This window comes from Triticum aestivum, chromosome 2B (assembly GCF_018294505.1).
Source record: "Triticum aestivum cultivar Chinese Spring chromosome 2B, IWGSC CS RefSeq v2.1, whole genome shotgun sequence".
Lineage (NCBI taxonomy): Eukaryota > Viridiplantae > Streptophyta > Magnoliopsida > Poales > Poaceae > Triticum > Triticum aestivum.
In genome coordinates, this window is record NC_057798.1 from 54,651,644 (window position 1) to 54,664,882 (window position 13,239).

The 13,239-nt window shown below is 50.4% G+C and overlaps 1 protein-coding gene across 1 annotated transcript; it reads right to left on the reverse strand.

Moving 5' to 3' along the window:
• Positions 1-542: 542 nt before the first annotated feature.
• LOC123040374 (probable flavin-containing monooxygenase 1) lies at positions 543-3,122 on the reverse strand. Its single transcript, XM_044463239.1, has 5 exons — positions 2,643-3,122; positions 1,989-2,226; positions 1,623-1,798; positions 1,173-1,525; positions 543-1,074 (listed from the first exon to the last, which is right to left on the reverse strand). The coding sequence occupies exons 1-5, from the start codon at positions 3,081-3,083 to the stop codon at positions 723-725; spliced, it is 1,560 nt and encodes a 519-aa protein (XP_044319174.1). The 5' UTR covers positions 3,084-3,122; the 3' UTR covers positions 543-722.
• Between the last annotated feature and the right edge of the window lie 10,117 nt (positions 3,123-13,239).

The following is a 13,239-nucleotide window of genomic DNA, read 5'->3' on the forward strand; positions in this document are numbered from 1 at the left end:
TCTCAAAATGGCGCAATGCGATAGACGTTAGTGGCCAGTAAAGACTGCAGGCTTGTTGTAGTTGTTTGCAATAATGGGATGCTGTCTCATGCGCTCAGTTGCAATAGGAAGCCATTATTTGATTTGTCACATGGAGTAGCTCAAGTGGAACACTAGAAATGGTTATTATTTGATTTGAAATATCTCTGCAACACTAGAAATGGTTGATGTTGCACATCCTTTATGCTAGATTGAACCATGTAGTTAGGAACAAACTTATCTCCCACGGAGTGTTCACAGGTCTTGATTTGCCCTGCCTCTTGGCTGACATAATAGGCGGGCATTTTTGGATGCTTGAAGATTAATCCTGGTCTACATGGTTAGTAGAATAGTTGAATTCTTGCCTAAAGCTTGTAGAGATCAAACATATTCTGTGTGTCTCACCGGTCACCAGATATAATATTTGCGGAAGGCAATGCTGATTTAACCATGCGCGTGGTTCATTTTCTCATATCGTGATGTTCTAAGTTCATCACTAAATCATTATTTATAGAAATATCATATGTTTAAGATATCTAATGTATGTTCATCACAAAATCATTATTTACCAAAATATCATATGATTGACCATAAAGGATAACCAGGCTAGAAAATACACAATAAAAACATACTAAGCTGCTATAACCCACATCGATTGCTCAGAACATATGAGCTGAACATAAGAATCATACCAAGAACTCCTCTTACTTGGGGTGAAGATTAACATAATCACGGGGACCATATACCTCAAATAATTCAGCTAAAATGCTATTCTTCCTTCTCGGGTTGCATCCCATGTCCTGACATAGTTGATCATTGTACCAGATGTGAAGTAGCCCAATACAGGACCTCCTGAAGTAGACACGGGAATAGCGCTTCATGAACTTCTCCCATTCAAGGATATCACTCTGCATTGCTTTCACACTTGGTAATTTGAATCCACCATCAATGAAATGCGCCAGCCATTTGGCCCGAATTTCTGCAGTGTACAGATTCGCTAGACTCTCTGAATAACCGAGGACCGCGAGCTGCGGAATCTTAGGATGTATGCACTCCCTGAATATAAAAAAATGAACAGTATATTCAATAACCTGATCTAGATTGGAAATCAGGTACACATGTACACAAAAGCCAGGTAGCAATAGTAAAGTAACCTGTAGAGAGGTACCGTCGAGGATGTTGGCCCAACTGCAATACTCTGAAAGTATTCTGAAGTAAACATGTTCGTGATATTTTGGTCTCCCTTGAATCCCGTTCCGAAGATCACTATATCGCTCTTTATCGGCGAAGATTCACCTTCAACAACTACACCTTCCTTGCAGAAGCTAAAGGTCTTGGACTTCTTCAGAACAATGCTGCCTTCGTCTAGTCTCTTGTAGTGGTCCTTTGGTGTAATGGCAATCAAGCATGTCGCTAGTGCCTCAAAGAAGCTATGCTCAGGCACCATGTCATGCTTCTTCATGGGGATGGAGTAGTAGCTCTCAGCAAACTTTGAGAATAACCACCTCTATTCATATACAAACAAGAATTAAGCGTGTGTCAATTTAGTTTGAAACCTAAGTGTAAATGGCATCAATACAAAATAACATGCTGATTTTCAGTACCAGGGGAGTCAAGATGATGGCCAAGAGGCATAGTAGGAAGCCCTCACCAGGCTTGTGGATAAGTAATTCAGAGAAGCGATTTAGATATAAGTTTGCTATAGGGAAACCCCAAGCATAGTAGCTTGGTATGATCCAATGCTTTGTTCGGACTACCATTGTACATGGATGTTCAATACCTGCAGGATCAGCAAGCTTTATCTAAGTTCTCATCGAGAATAATTGTTAGAATTCAGGCAGATATTGCACACAATTTAATGTAATGACCAAAAACAGCCATATTGTTGGTCATGCAAACAAAAATTGCAATGATGACATAGTTACTTCCGCGCAAAGACGAAATAAAATTTTAGTTGTATGATTGTGTACCATTTACGTCTGCACATTCAGCAGCTACGTCGAGAGCTGATTTCAAGTAGCCAATGACAGTCACACGCTTGCCCTTTAACATCTCGGTAGCTTTCTTGGTGCCCATTTTGGCGTAATCCATGGTGTGGATCACCTGCCCATCAAATGCTTCTGGACCTTTGCCCGGAGGGAAAGTGGGTATGTTGGGCACACCACTAAACCTCCCAATGCAAAGAACCACAAAGTCTGCCACGTGTGTCTGGAGACAGGAAAAATACGAAGCATTTAATATCTCATTAGCTTCACTTGTTGAAAAGGGACATTACAGGCTAGGGGTTAGAAAATGAAAGCAAAGTGGTTTTCACTTCCAGTTTTGGAAATATTTCAGCAACAATTTCAGTGATTTCGGTCAAAGGGCTGAAACATTTGAATTAACCAAAATTTTAAAAGAATTTGAAAAATATTTAAAAAGATACTTAAATTGTTGTGTACTACCGAAATTGCTTAAATATTTTGGTCGAAAGCTAAATATTCAGTGTCTACTGAAATTCAATGAATTTCATCTAAATCTCATTGAAAGTGAAAACCATACAAACGTGGTCGACAGAGGCATGGATTAACTAGGTACTTCATCTATGAAAAACCCCTAGTTCATCTATCAATCAATATATGTACCTCGATGTTGCCCTCGGCGTCGACCACTGTGAGACGCCACTCACCTTCGCCAGAACCAAACGCCTCGCCGCACCCGGCCCACTCCTCCCATGCCACCACCTCCTCCTTGCCAACACCCACATACTCCATCCCGACCACCCGGTGCCCGAACCTGACGCAGTCGAGCACGCCAAAGTGGCGGGCATAGGCGTCGAGGTAGTCGGCGACCTGGCGGCGGTCCGGGAAGACCTCCGTCACGGACTCCGGCCACGGGAAGTCGGAGAACTGATACATGGGCCGCTCCGACTGCAGCGAAGTGCAGTCCGGGGCGCGCGCCCACACGCCGCCCAGGAGCTTGTCCGCCTCGAAGACGGCCGGACGGCAGCCGCGCTCCAGCAGGTGCTTGCACGCCGTCAGCCCGCTCACGCCGGCTCCGACGATGGCCACCCTCTTCTTCTCCATTGCGCGCGGCTACTAGTTTACGAGTATGAACGTGTGTGTTCCATGGTGTGGCTAGATCGATGGTGGTCATATAGGTGGCCAGAGAGCAGTTTTGCACCACGTGCTTTGTTGAAATTCTTGGATTTGGATAACATATTCAAAGCACCGCGCCATTCGATTTGACGTGTTATTTTTGTTATCATTCGTCTCAAGTCCACCCTTAGTCTTCGCCGAGCAACTACGGCGTCAGTTGTCCAGCCACACAATGATAGGCCTTGTCGCTGAGCAAATCGTGGCACGTGTACACGTTGCATGTGTTGCATGTAGCACGGACCAAGCCACGCACACGTATGTGTAGATTGTAGACGTGTACGATACGTACCGCACTCGAGATATATCGATAGTCAGTGCTCCACCGTGCAGATTGAGCTATAAAAAGTCTGTGTAAGGACAGATGTATTGTAGTTATTGCACTTCACAGTGACTCAATCGAACATAAAAATAAAAGAAAAAAATTACCCACACAAAATTTCACATAAAATCAATGACCCAAAACTTAGATATACAATACTTAAGAAACATCTGCATGTGCTTTAGCAAAATCGTTGAAAAAAGATATGAAAAGCTCTGAAAACTCTTTAGATCAGGAATTAGTACAAAAAGATGCATCCAGCGCACTGTGAACTTGACCATTTTTTAAAGGAGAGCAAGCCCCGGCCTCTGCATTGAGCGATGCACCCAGTCATAGCACACTGTAAACTTATAAACTCAAATTTGTTCGGCCCTTCAAGAAACATAAACGACAAATCCCTTGGTGAAAAGTAGCTCGGTTACAACTTCAATAAATATTACCGCTTGAAATAAGTAGGTAACTATCTTAAAAACAATCAACAACTCAACATAACTTCAATAAATATTGATTCAGCTACGTAAGCTCGTGCTCGATGTTCAGCAATGTGTGAATCAATTTATATTTCAAATTTTATTGATGGCACAATAATCAAACCTAATGAGCATCTCCAGCCGCGCCCCCAACAAGGCCCCCCAGGCGACTTTTCGGCCGCCGGCGCCAAAAAATCGGCCCAGTCGCGTCCCCAGGGGCTCATTTTTCGCCGGCACGGGCCGAAATTGGCGCCGGCGGACCCAACCCGAACCCGGCGCACTGGGGGACGCTCGGGGGTGCGGGCGAATCGTTTTTGGCGCGAAAGAGCCGCGTGGCAGTCGCGTCAGCGACACCGCCCGCCTCGTCTTCCCGACGCCTCGGTTTCCCGCGGGGAATCAATGGCAAGGCTGCCGCCGGTCAGCTTTGCCATTGATTCCTCTCACGGGCGACGCGTCACGGGGCGGCGCGCTGACGCGCGCCGACGCCTCCCATCCCTCGTACGTGTACACACGGACGTGACGCGGCTATATATGGTCTCGCTCGCCTGCGTTGGAGTGCCACCCCAGCCCTCCCTCTCCCGTCGATCTCTTCTCCCCAGCCACTCCCTCTCCCCGATGGCCGAGCGTTTCCCCGGAGACGAGGCGGCGGACAACGGCTTCGGCCGTCGTTCGCTCCGCGAATAGGAGTGCTGGCTCCTGTTCCAGGCGAACATCCCAGCGCCGCCGGACATGCGCGCCGGGCCGGCGGGCTGGAGGCTCAACAATGGGGGAGTTCCCATTCCCCCGTTGCCCGACGCCGTCACCAAGCCATCATACTTCGCCGACGAGGTCGAGATCGCGCGCGCCTCTCTCACCGACGCCGAGCGCTCCCTTCCCCAGTACGCCGCCGACAACAACGCGGCTTGGGCGGCGTACTTCGAGCGCCGCCAGCAGCAGCGGCTGGCGTCCACCAACAGGGCGCCGGTGGTCGGCGGCACCAAGAACAATGAGGGGCGCCACCTCTGGTGGGGCGTCCCCGGCCGCACCCTCGACGGCGTGCTGACGCACCTCAAGGGTGGCAACAACCCACCGTTGGCGTACCCCCCGGCGAGGACGGCCGCCCCGACGCACCGCCGACGCGACGGGCAATGGGCGCCGAGGAGGTTCGGCTCCTCCTCCTCTTCTTCCTCGTCGCGTTCTTCCTCCCAATCCTCCGGCACTCCATCGCTGCTCGGCGTCAAGGCCAAGCCCGCGGCAGAGACGCCGCTCGGCCGACGTACACGCAGCGCCGGCATCGTCATCAGCGAGGGCGGCCGGCGCGCCTCCTCGTCGGCTCCTCCCCCGCGATTCGTCAAGCCGAAGACGAAGCCGGGTCTCGCGCCGGTGAAGACGGAGCCGGGGCTGGCTCCGGTGAAGACGGAGCCGGGGCTGCTGGCGCCGGTGAAGGTGGAGCACGGTGAGGTCGAGCTCGACGATGACGCGGCCCTTGAATGGGCACGCCAAGACTCCCTGAAGGTGGCGGGGGAGCGCCAGCGCTTCGCGCAGCACCGCCGAGGCCGCGACGAAGGCGGCATCGTCATCATCGACGACAGCGGCGACGACGACGACGCGCCGCCGCCGCCGCCACCAGCCGGGGAGGGGTCTAGCAGGGCGCCCGAGTCAAGGAGGAGAAGGCCGACGATGTCGGCGACGACGGCGACTTCTCGGCCTTCAGCAAGTTTTTTTTTGACTAGTTTTTATATGTAATGGCGTGTTTTAACCCCAGTTTCCGAATATAAAAGCCGAAGTTTGCCAAAAATTGGCGTGTTTCAGCCCAAGTTTGTTTAATTTTTTTTTCACGCCTGGGGCCGGCCCTGGGGGCGGCGGCTGGGGGCCAACTCGTCTCCAGACCCATTTTTTGCGCCGGGTCACCCCCAGGCGGCGATTTTAGGCGCCCCTGGGGGGCGAACGACTGGAGATGCTCTAACGAGGTGGAAGCGTGGGAGTACTATATACTTCTATGTTTTAGACAAGCCCACGTACGATGAGAAAGAGAAAATGTTGCTGATTCAGGCTCGATGAATTGAAGACTTTTGCTCATTCAACCCGTGCTATGTGTGATCCCAATTCATGCAATTCTAGTGCTTGATCTTCCACTGAAAACTGTGGCGGCCATGGGTGCGGCGAAATGGTGGCTAATGGTGGAAACTGTGCACTTGCTACGGAATTATCTTCCACTGAAAACTGTGGCGGCCATGGGTGCGGCAATTCGAGTACATTAGTCAAGATGGCGACAAGAGTTGGCACAGCCGTGGAAGGAACTCGAGATTAGGGTGTCGGATGAATCAATGACATTAGTCAAGACAGCGACAAGAGTTGGCATAGGTGACGGTCATGGTACGCTGTTTTGGGAGGATCGTTGGAATGATAGCCTGTGAATTGAGGAGCTAGCTCCACAGATGTATGCCATAATTCCATAGCATGTGCGATCGGCAAGAAATTTTTGCATTGCTCCGACGAGTGGAGCTTGGGCGAGGGACATTGACCCCAATCTGGAATTGAGCACGTTGGCGGAATACTTGGTACTATGGCAAAGAATTGCCAACGTGCATCTACATACTAGAGTTGTCGATAGTATTCGTTGGGCTTGGGAGCTGGATGGCGTTTTCTTGGTCCAGTCCGCGCACGCTGCCAAGTTTACAGGGCGGGACGTGGTGCCCACCGCGGAGTTATTGTAGAAATTGAAGGCCCTATTGCAGTGTCGGTTCTTTGCTTGGCTAGCCCTAAAGAACAGATGTTGGACATCTATAGACTGGCAAGACGGAGTCTAACACAAAAGGATGCATGCCCGTTAGGGCATCTCCAACACCAACCCGCAGAAGTCTCTGGTATATGTCTGTTTTTATGTCCGGATATGGTCCACGGACATGATACCGTAGTGAGTCATCCAATACTAATCACAAAGTATCTGGTTGGGAGGAGAAAATGTAGGTGGTGACCATGCATGTGATGGGCTATTTGTGGTGTGGTGAGGAGAAAGAGAAGAGGGGGACCATGCATGTGATGATGTGAAGAGAGAGAAAAGAGAGCAGGACCACATGGAGGGTTTTGATTGGTCAAGTGGATGTCCCGACTTCACTATAGCTCCCCACATTTGTCTCCGATTTGCCGAAAAATGGATGTCCGAACCACTTTGCAGACCGATGACGGACTGCGTTGGATTGCAAAAGTGAACAGAAATATCCATTCAGACATATACTGGAGTTTTGCGGGTCTCCCTTGAAAATTCCCTTATGTGATCAACATGCTGAAACCATCCACCGCATCCTACTTGGTTGTGTATTTGAGAGAACTATGGTGACGGTTGTGTGCACTGCCTTGAGCAAGCAAAAGTTGGTACCGCCGGCGTATGAGATGCTATTGCTAGGCACATGGTGTTAAACAAGGATAGATAGGGGCACCAATAGAAGACATTCGCGCCATCATTATCATAGGTTTGTTTGAGTTGTGGAAACATTAGAACGTGATCTTCTTTGAGGGTGCTTGTCGGCGTTCTGGATATGGGGGTATCCAGACTTGCCTGCCTCTGGTCCACCATGTGGCTTCATTAACGGCCCGGTACGGCCCAGCTTCTGCATCAACAACTCAAGACCATCGCGAGGGGCCAAGCCTCGCGAGGCGGACGACGCCAAGACCCCCGAGGGAATCGGCCTCCTCAAGCTGGCTCCCGAGGGGCGGAGAGTTCTATGCAAGGTGCACCTCACGAGGCTCAGCTGACGTGAGCCATGATGATCAAGGCCAGGCGGGCGCCAGCGGGCGCAGAGCGCTAGTTTCCTCTTAGGCGCAAGGGAGGCAAGCCACAAACGCGGAGTCCCGAGGATTCAGCCAAAGGTTTCCATTCCGGTGCAATAAGACCAAGACCGCCAGGACGGAGGTCATCGCCGAGCCCATCGCAGCGTCACGACTAGGGGCTTTTCGCAGGCGAAGACCACTTTAGTCAGGATAAGCTGTACTACTTGTCCCCTTTCAAATCTGGCCGTTGTGGGATCCCTTCCAGCCAACATTTTGGAAGAGGATCAAGGCCACTATAAATAGGACTAGCCACCACCATAGGAAAAAAAAGGATCTTGGATCGGATCCATTCTCACTCGACCACCTCACCAGCTCTCTTCGGCTCAAGAACAACTCACCTCCTGAGGCCAGTTCTTCCACTGTACTAGTTCATCCTCAGCCCTTCGAGGCAATCCACCAGAACGCTGGAGTAGGGTATTACATCGCAAGGTGGCCCGAACCAGGATAAACTGCTGTGTCTCTTTGTCTCTTCGAGCTCGACGCGCTAGGCTTAGGAGGATCGCGAGTAGGTAGGCTGGGTAGGTTGAGATCTCTGCACGCACCCCATGTTCGAACCTTTCAAGGGTTTGCGGAACCCGTAATCCGACATTTGGCGAGCTAGGTAGGGGTGCGTCGGGATCCTCTGCTCCGTCCGTCAGATCGTGCCATCAGCTTCAATGGCGGACGCTCGTCCATCGACTCGACCGACGCGCGCCTTCGAAGAAGCGCCGGGGCTGTGCCCTTTCACCCCCTCCCTGCGGTGGGTGGAATGGCCGCCCAAGTTCAGGCCCGAGCTGCCGCCATGCTACGACGGCACGACGGACCCAGCTGGCTTCCTCCAGGCGTACGAGGAGGCAGTCCGGGCGGCTGGCAGAGACGACAAGGTGAAGGCCAACTGGCTCCCCATGGCCCTTGTAGGAGAGACACGCGCCTGGCTGCTCCACCTGCCGGAATCCTCCCACTACTACGAAAAGGGCTATAGATGGAATGACCACTAATAGCGCACCAGACATGCGGTGCGCCACTACTATATAGCAGTGGCGCACCAGACACATGGTGCGCCACTAGTAACAATTATTTTTCCAAACATACTAATGACGCACCAGTGCACAGTGCGCCATTACTACTTCTAACTAGTAATGGCGCACCAGCTGCACAGTGCGCCACTACTGTTGTTTTTTTTATTCTTTTTTTACAAAACTACTAATGATGCACCGGGGCATAGTGCGCCATTACTAGTTTAAACTAGTAATGGCGCACTATGCCACGGTGCTCAATTAGTATATATATATAATAATAATAATAATAATAATAATTATTATTATTATTTTGCAAAACTACTAATGACGCACCACCAGTAGGTGCGCCATTAGTAACCAGGGTTACTAATGGTGCATTTGGAGGTGGTGTGCCATTAGTAACCTGGGACCAACAAGATATTTTGGACAGCCACACCTAACTACTCACTTTTCCCACTTCATTGTCTCCACCTCCTCCTTCAAACTTGTCTCGGCTGCCTCCTCCTTCTCACCTCATTTGCACCATAGATTCATCCAAATTAAGTGGTTAAATTACCTTTTGTTGATAGGTAAGTAAGGGGAGAAGCTATCTTTATGTTGTTCTCCCTCCAACAACGTGCACATGCACTTTTTATGGCCTAGCTAGATATATGTATGTTCATGGTGTTGCATATGTTTGTGGTGTTGAATATATGTTTGTGTTTGCAGGTACCAGTATTTGAAATGCGATAGTTGCCAATATTTTGCCGGAATGTTGATTCATTTCCGTTTCGGCGAGAATTTTGGCACTATGCATTCCTTTTGGTCCTATTTTTAGGGGAAGTCATGCCAAATTTTTTCTTGGTTCTAAAATATCGTTTTGCTCTACCCCGCAGGCGACCATGGTCCGCACGATGACCGAAGGCATCGTGAATAGGTTTTTGAGCTCCGCGAAGGCCGAGATGCTTCAAAAGAACGAGATGGAGGTAAGATGTCCGTGTCGAAGATGCAAGCTGAAGAGCCTTATTGCGGACCCGGATTCCGAGCAGGTGCGGGACCACCTGCTCTTGCGTGGTTTCATGGATGGCTATCGGTGGCAAGGTGATGAAGATGACTATGAAGTCGTCCATGGGGGCCGGGCAAGAAATGAGGAAGGGAAGCAAGACAACCACCGCGGCTCGGGCAGCCAAGAAGACGAAGAATCTCTAGGACATGATCACGACGGTGATGCTGTACACAGTCATCATGTAGAAGATGCAGGACATGATGATGAGGAAGATGCCGGAGCAGACGAAGGGCATGATCATGAAGATGAAGATGTCGGCGGAGCAGACGATGATGGACCATCGATGGGCTGGGTGCAGGACCCTCATATTCAAGAGCCGCTTCTCAAGCAGACGGATAACGCAAGAGCTGCCACCCGAGAGAAAGCCAAGCTGGATCAACTGGAGATAGACGCGGTTACTCCATTGTATGAAGGATGCATGCCTGAGGATACCCGCCTGAAAGTAACGCTCATGGCTCTGGAGATGAAGGTAAAACACAAAATGACCGACGCATGCTTCGACGAGAACATGACATTCTGGCACGAACGTCTTCCCAAGGGGAACAAGTGCCCGACTAGTTTCGAGGAGGCGAAGAAAATCGTGTGTCCTCTGGATTTACCGCACGTGAAATATCATGTATGCATGAACAATTGCATCATTTATCGGGACAAGCACGTGAAGTCTACCATATGTCCGGTGTGCGGCGTCACTCGATACAAGAAGAGGAAGAAAGCTCCTCGAAAAGTGGTGTGGTACTTTCCGATCACTCGTCGTCTGCAGCGGTATTTCGCGGACCCTAAGGTAGCAAAGCTCCTGTGTTGGCACACAGATAGGGAGGAGAAGAAGCCAGCGCAAATGATCCGGAGATAAATAAAAAAGACAAGATGCTAAGTCACCCTAGGGATGGGAGCCAGTGGCAAGCGTTGAACTTCGAACACCTAGAATTTGGGAAGGATCCAAGGAACATCGTGCTGGGCGCGAGCACCGATGGAGTCAATCCGTTTGGCAGCCAGAGAAGCACACATAGCACCTGGCCTGTGTTTGTGTGGATGTACAACCTTCCCTCCTGGTTGTGCATGAAGAGGAAGTACATTCACATGAGTATGCTCATTAAAGGGCCGAAACAACTAGTGAACGACATCAATCTGTATCTGGGACTGCTGAAAGAGGAGCTAGACACGCTGTGGAAAACGGCAGCCAATATGTGGGACGCTGCACAGAAAGAATATTTCCCTATGAGAGCCGCACTGCTCACGGCGGTGCACGACTATCTCGGTTACGGATATGTCGCGAGGCAGGTCGTCCACGGATTTTCTGGATGCATTTGGTGCATGGATGACACAACATATCGCCAGCTAGATAGAGATCCCGGGTCTTCGAAAACCGTGTTCATGGGACATCGAAGGTGGCTTCGCGACGATGACCCGTGGAGGAAACACAAGGATCTGTTCAATGGTGAAACCGAACCCCGAAGACGCCCGCGTACGAGGTGCGGCGAGGAAATAGACGAGCTATTGAAAAATTGGAAAGATTGCCCACTGCCGGGAAAGAAGCAAAAGGCGCCAGAGCCGGGAAAGAAGTGAAAGGCGCCAGAGCCGCTGCTGAAGGTATGGTAAACAAGGTCTGTTTTCTGGGACTTGCCGTACTGGAAGATCCACCATGTGCCTCACAGCCTTGATGTCATGCATATCACGAAGAATGTGTGCGAGAGTCTGCTTGGTACCCTTCTCAACATGCTAGAGAGGACCAAAGATGGGCCGAAAGCAAGGGCAGACTTGAAATCAATGGGCATCAGGGAGGAGCTTCACGCTAATGATGATGATGATGAGGCGAAGCAGGACACGGAAAGTCGTCGCCAAGGCAAAAAGGCCAAGAAGACCGGAAATGACTACCCTCCCGCGTGCTTCACTCTAAGTCAGGAGGAGATCGATCTGTTTTTCACCTGCCTCGTAGGAGTAAAACTTTCTTACGGTTACGCGGGGAAGATAAGCAGATACCTAGACCCAGCGAAGCAGAAGTTCAGCGGGATGAAGTCCCACGATTGTCACGTGCTGATGACGCAGATACTTCCAGTTGCAATTCGTGGGATCATGGACGCGCACGTCCGTGAAACGCTATTTGGCCTATGCAACTTTTTCGACGTCATCTCTCGGAAGTCGGTTGGCGTGAGGCAACTCAGAAGGCTACAGCAAGAGATCGTGGTGATACTATGCGAGCTTGAGATGTACTTCCTACCCGCATTCTTCGACGTTATGGTGCATCTGCTGGTCCATATCGTGGAGGATATCATCCAACTCGGGCTGACATTCCTGCACATCATGATGCCATTCGAAAGGATGAATGGTGTCATCAAAGGGTACGTTCGCAACATGTCACGCCCAGAGGGAAGCATAGCCAGGGGCTTTCTGACCGAAGAGTGCACGAATTATCTAGGCATCGAGAACCCCGTTGGTCTGCCCGTCAACAGGCACCTTGGCAGGCTCGCTGGATGGGGTCACCGTGAGGGTCTCCGTGAAATGCATGTCGACTTCGAGGGTCGACTCGCCGACTTTGAAAGAGCAAACCTAGTCGCGCTACAACACATAGACATGGTCGATCCTTGGGCGGTAGAGCAGAAAACCTTTATTGAGAAGACGTACAATGACCGAGGCCAACAAAGGACGGACGGAGATATAATCAAAGAGCACAACTCATGTTTCACTCGTTGGTTCAAGCATAAGCTTCTGTCGTACCCTTTACATGAGGATTCTTCCGCGGAAGAACAACTCATATTCGCCTTGTCACAGGGCGCCGAGCACAACCTGATGACGTATAAGGCGTACGATATCAATGGCTACACATTCTACACCGAGGGAAAGGACATGAAGAGCGATGGTTATCAGAACTCCGGGGTAACAATGGAATCCTACACCGGTAACGACAAGGACAGATACTACGGAAGGATCGAGGAGATCTGGGAGCTGAGCTACGGTGGAGAGAAGGTCCCGATGTTCCGTGTCAGATGGGCCAAGAACGTCATAAAAGAAGACCGGTATTTCACCACCATGGTTATACCCGAAGCCAAATCCAAGACCGCGGGCGCAAACGTCACCACGAAAAATGAGCCATGGGTACTGGCTTCCCAAGTGGACCAATGCTTCTTCATTACCGACCCGCCCAAGCTCAGCCGTGTTGTCGTGAGGAGAGGCAAAAGGAAGATCATCGGAATGGATGGAGTCGCCAATGAGCAAGACTTCGACAAGTACGGGGATCCGAAGATGGAATATAACGACGACGATGAAGTATCAGCATACACCACAAGTATCGCAGGACACTGAAAGCAGTAGCGCGGGGTCGTCTCAGAGCTCCCCTTTCGACCCCGAATTGAATTCAAGGTGAGAAAATCTTGTAGTTCAAGGCGCAAAAGAGATATACTCACCATGGAGAGTGCACATGTACTAAATGGCTGCCTTTTGTTTTTCA

What these genes read in the sequence shown, in the direction of transcription:
- LOC123040374 (XM_044463239.1), bottom strand. Translation starts at nt 3,083, where the DNA reads ATGGAGAAGAAGAGGGTGGCCATCGTCGGAGCCGGCGTGAGCGGGCTG. An exon ending in TGAATGTGCAGACGTAAATG is followed by an intron (nt 1,799 to 1,988) that starts GTACACAATCAT and finishes CTGATCCTGCAG; the next exon opens with GTATTGAACATCCATGTACA. An exon ending in TCGACGGTACCTCTCTACAG is followed by an intron (nt 1,075 to 1,172) that starts GTTACTTTACTA and finishes TTTTATATTCAG; the next exon opens with GGAGTGCATACATCCTAAGA.